Here is a 5275-nt window from a genome sequence, read left to right as displayed (position 1 = left end):
ATCTGTATGGCCGGTGCTTTCAGCAGTGACCTGGGAGTTTCCATCTCGTCAGTGCCCTGCATGAGCCTCTGCGGGATTGCTTTTTCCAGGGCTTTGCCAGCCCACTTTTCTATGATGAAATTTGGCCTTGTTCTGCCCTTCCGAAGCTAGGATTGGTGGTTCCTGCATGAACCCTGCTTCTGAGAGTGGTTCTGCACCAAAAACACACATGGGTTTTTGTTCTTCCTTTCCTAGGATTGCGACGGTTCAAAATCGTTGTTCTGCAAGGTGCTAGATTTAGCTTATAGCATGAAAAACTGGTTGGCACAGCTCTCATTCCACAGCCATGTAACCTTGTCAACGTTTGAGTGCTGGCTGTAGTTTTTCCTCCTGTCTGTGTATTCTAAAGACCAGAATTTATTTCACCTTCTCTCCATGTGTTCTGTTTGTTGTTAGAAAATGAAGACTCAGAGCAAAAGACAGAGCCTGCAGATCAGCTGGTTGATTCTCTGGAGTCCAGTAGTTCGCAGAGCGGGTAGGAAATTCATTTTGTGTATTGTGGCCCACATGCACGACAGTCTGTTGCACGCCTGTGACCTCCTCTGTGTGGCAGTTGATTCTGTGCAGGTGAAGAGAAAGCAGTGGAGTGTGAATTACCCGCTTTGGGACAGTATATACCAGAATCAGTATTGGAGGGGCTGTTCTGACAGGCTTAAGGTTGTTTTAAAGCTTGTGAAATTATGCAGTGTAGTTCATGGCTCAGCTATTCAAATCACAGAATCATTCATCTGGGAAAGAGCCCTGCAAGGTTTTGTAGTCCATTGTAAGAGCTAATAAACTTTCAGCAGGATATTTTCTCTTTAATAATTAAGCATTCCCACTGTCCATAATCCTGGTGGAAACTGATCAAGAAAAAAACCTTTTACTGTTTTTCTTGACAATATTTTGTTGGTTTTTTTCTTCACCCTTTGTGTTCTGTGTCACTCCTTCATTAACACTGCTGATCAACCCTGCTATCGGATGTTTGGGTTGTTATTATCTGTCGGGCATGTGGTGCTTGTGGCCAAGTCACTGCATTGGTCACAAGCGTTAATACCATATGCAGTGGAGTTTCATTTGCCATCAGACGTTTGTTCCACAGGATAGAATTTCAGAAATGTGTGAGTTAATTACATCAGACAGTAAACAAACAACAAGCTCATTAAAAAAGAGGAGAAAAAAAATCCCAGCAAAAAAACCCCAACAAACCACCCTGCTTACTAAAACAGCAGTTTGATGCCATCTTGGCTATCACACATCTGTATCAGCCTTCTTGACTCCAAACATATGTTCTTCCATCTCTTATTATGTCCTCTAATTTCCTTCAAAGAGATTATTGTAGACTGTGAGAAAAATGGCCAAAGTAGATGCTGGATACTTGTGGATGCTACCTGCTAAATTTGTCCGAGTTAGATCTTCTTTGAAAGAGATGGGGGTGGTCCAGAAGGATTGTGTGAAGGAGGAATCTGCTGTCTTTGTAAATCTGCTTATAAAGCTTGTGTAGCTCTTCCTAATTTTTCATTGAGATTCTTGGGCTTCAGTGGTGTCTGGAGGAGAAAATCCCAAGTTGTTTGCTCCTGTGTTGATGGAGAGCCTTTTGAGCAGATGTGTGCACCTGTGGTAGCAAGTGACCAAATAGCCCTCGAGGTGTGATCATGCAACTGCTGAGCTAAAAAGCAAATGGGCTGGAAAACGAAGGCGTAGAAGTCTAAATTTGTCCTGAGCTGCCAGAGAAATTGTTATGGATCACTGTGAGAGTTCTTCCTGTAAAAAAATGTCTAGAGCAGAGTGGTTCCTCTGCTGGCGGAAGTGCTGAATTGTAGTGCTCTCTTCCTCCAAAAGGTCACGGATTGGGTCACTCGTGAGTGCGGGCGTGACAGAAGATTCGAAGGAAGAAGCTGGTGCTTTGGAGGACCAGGAAGTGGCTGAACTAGAACAGAAACTGCCTAACCAAATCCAGTCCCTCAAAGAGGTAGGTGGGTGTTTCTTTACATCTGAAAGCAAGGACAGACGTGCAGCAACAGTTCTCCAACCCTGCTATGCTTTTGGCTATGGGACTGAGGCATTAGAGGTTGTGTTAAGACAGCAGTACTATCAACATTAGTTCAGTTTTGCTTTTTTTTTTCTTCCCTATATGTTAGAAAGAGGTAAATGTTATCAGTCTGATTTGCAAAATCCCTCTTGTGTCTTCGGCTAGTCCTCGTTTCCTTGCAGTTTTTGGCTTGCTAAGACTTCAAGGTTATTCTCACCTTTTGCTGCTTGTCTGGGGCTTCTGGGAATTCCCTTCTTGCAGATTTATGGAAGAGGGAACTGAAAGTGACTCTGGCATCTTTTGTTTCTTTTGGTGAGCAGCCAATTCGTTTGCATTACAGATAGAGTCAGGAAAACCTGTACAAGTGGCATCCAGCTCGGGAGCTGTGAGTTTGCATATATGAGGAGAGAGGGCTGGCCCTGGTGAACCAGCTGGACTTTTAACTAGGACACAGCAAATGACAGTTTCATTGTGGCTGTAGTCTAGATGCACCTGGAGCTGAAAGACTCTCCCTAGAGAGGCTGTGTCTTGGGAATTCTTTCCAAGAGTATGCAGATAAATCTGTAAGGCTGTTGCTTCGTTGAGTAGTGGCAATTAACTCTGAGGCAGATGGAAAGATGTGCCTGCCCACAGGCTCTCAGGGAGGCCAAGGTGTGTGTAATTTGTGACACTAATGCAGCGTTTGACTTCAAAGTTCATGACTCCGGTGCTGTGGGGGAAATAATGCAGAGAGGTGTCTTGGAGCCAGCCAGTTCTTTTTAACTGATAGAAGCTTCTGCAGGGTCTGGCTTGGCTTCAGGCAGATGCCTTAATTACCAATGAGTTTTTTAAAATCCAGCTGGGGAATTTCTTATCCCTGTGGTCTTTGTGACAATGTTTCTTATGTGCTTTGTGCAGGAAGCCGTTGTTCGTATGACCAACTACCATATACCTCAAGGAGCAGGGGATATAGTCATGATTCAGTCAGATCACACTGGTGCTGTTGATATCCTTTCAGCTGAGCTGGAGACTGCAGACCTCCTTGGGGAACAGAGGAAAGGTGAGTCCTGAAAGGAAAACACTTATTGGGGCCACTTTTTAAGTTCCTGCCCTGGCTAGAGAAGAGCAGAGTCTGTCCTGGAGACACTGCTAATTCATACTGGAAATTTGGCTCCTGGCTTGTGAGTGGGAGGAGACCACATCCAAGGCTTCTGGAAGCAGGCTTCAGGATGCAAAAGCCTTACCAGATATTGCTTCAGTGTTTTCAGATATCAGTTTGTCAGTAGCAAAAAGTCAGGTGAGCCCATGATCTTTTTCCTTGTCTCAGCTCAGCCTCCCCCTCTGGCTCCACCCACCATGTGGACCACTGAGAAGACGAAGGAATTCAAAGCCAAGATGGGAAAGGAGAAGAATGGCCGGATGGTGGTGAAACGAGGCGAGGTGGTGACAGTCCGCGTGCCAACCCACCCTGATGGGAAATGCATTTGCTGGGAGTTTGCTACAGATGACTATGACATTGGATTTGGAGTCTATTTTGACTGGACCACGGTTACCAGCACTGCCATTACTGTTCAGGTCAGCGAATCTAGTGATGAGGAGGATGAAGAGGAGGAGGAGGAAATTGAAGGTTAGTGCAGAGCTTCTAAGGGTTAATTTGTGGTGCTTGTTACCGTGCTGCTGAGAATGTCAGATCCTGTAATTTCCATCTACTTTGTTTACTCCCCCCACTTGTTATCTCTGCGGCCTTTTGGGTTCTTGGTTAGGCTGTGATGAGAATGCATTTAGCCCTTCCTGCTTCCGCTTATGTCAAAGGCTGACCTGCTCCAAGAGCATTCTTGAAATTGAAGACATTGGAAAATAAAATCAGAATTCACTTGTTCAGCTTTTAGCTGATAAAAGATTAGGGTCTGAAATTTTAACTTGACTGTTTTTCTTAGCCTCTCAGACTGAGACATTTCTGGTGGTGAGTAGGAGCAAAAAGGTTTTGTTTCTGGGGTTTTTTTGTTTGGATGTTTTTGTAGCTCCTGCTGACTGCATTTGAGAGAATTGCTACCCGTAGCACAGCGATGTTGCCTGTTCTGTGGCTTCCCTGTATGTGTGACCATTGTAGCTGGGGGGTTGGTGTCTGAAATTAATTTTGCAGGATCTGCAAAGAGGGGCAGACTCCTGTACGAAACATTCTCTTGAAGAAGTGAATTGAGGACATAAACACAGTGAGGTTATAGCTAAGAGCTTTCCCACCTTTCTTTTGCTTTAAGTCTATATCACCGGACCACTGCTATGTGTATAAAAGCAGTGAGGTGTCTAAAAGGCAAGTCCAGAGAGAGGAGACCAGGCTGGCAGGCAAGTGGATACTGTCCCATCAGTATTCCCAGGAGAAGTGGTTCTCGGCACGTCCTTTGTCGTGATAAGGAAAGTTGGACTTTGTGGGTATTATTTGCAGAAAGGTCCGAGCAGATGCTGTGGCTAATGCTGTCATAGTTAGACTTCCATATATCTGCATGTCTCTGCTGCATTCTGGTCTTGTGGATCTGTTTCTGGACTGGACTACCTAGTGGCTTCACTGGCCCTGGCCCACTCACTTGTCTCATTTCTCCCATTCAGGACTCGCCCCTGCAGGTGACGTGGAAAGGGGCTCCAAAAGCTATCTGCGGAGCCGCTACGGAGAGATCATGCCCATGTATCGGAGGAACAGCCATCGGGAGGTGCAGGCAGGCAGCCACGAGTACCCAGGCGAGGGCATCTACCTGCTAAAGTTTGATAACTCGTACTCTCTCCTCCGCAACAAGACTCTGTTCTTTCATGTCTATTACACTAGCTGAAGGAATGGGAGGGGGCAGGGACGGCCGGCAGGTGATGGTGAGTGTAGCAGGCTGCCACCCAGCCCTGGTACCGACTGATGGGCACTGCTGTGTGACAGAACCAAGGCACAATTCTGCCGGCTCCTCCTCAGACACTTAACTGGTTTCTCCTCACACCCTCCTTCCCTGCTGTCTCAGTGGAGAAAGGTAGTTGTGACTGCCTGGTTGTCCACAGGCAGCTGCTGTTTCTGTAAGACTTCAGGAGGTCTGCTCCGTGCAGGCATCGGGCTGGGCCTTCGTGCCACAGCCCATAAATGCCCAGAGGCCAGGTTCAGGTGGCCGTGGTTTCGATCTGTTGTGCTGGTACAAAATGAAGTGAAAATTTTCTTGACCTGTTACTATTTTGTGAGTAACTTTTCCTACTTTCTTGCTGCATCTGCATCAC

The 5275-nt window shown here is 46.2% G+C and overlaps 1 protein-coding gene across 1 annotated transcript; it reads left to right on the top strand.

Moving 5' to 3' along the window:
- Positions 1 to 234: 234 nt before the first annotated feature.
- Positions 235 to 5275, top strand: TMED8 (transmembrane p24 trafficking protein family member 8; the record flags this gene model as incomplete). Its single annotated transcript, XM_010171998.2, has 6 exons — positions 235 to 267; positions 436 to 514; positions 1861 to 1990; positions 2948 to 3089; positions 3357 to 3656; positions 4634 to 5275. Coding segments are annotated over 6 exons (902 nt in total), but the record flags the coding sequence as incomplete, so codon positions are not given.

This window comes from Antrostomus carolinensis, unplaced genomic scaffold (assembly GCF_000700745.2).
Source record: "Antrostomus carolinensis isolate BGI_N321 unplaced genomic scaffold, ASM70074v2 scaffold46370, whole genome shotgun sequence".
NCBI lineage: Eukaryota > Metazoa > Chordata > Aves > Caprimulgiformes > Caprimulgidae > Antrostomus > Antrostomus carolinensis.
The sequence above is the reverse complement of the archived record's forward strand: the minus strand, read 5'-3'. Positions and strand labels throughout refer to the sequence as shown.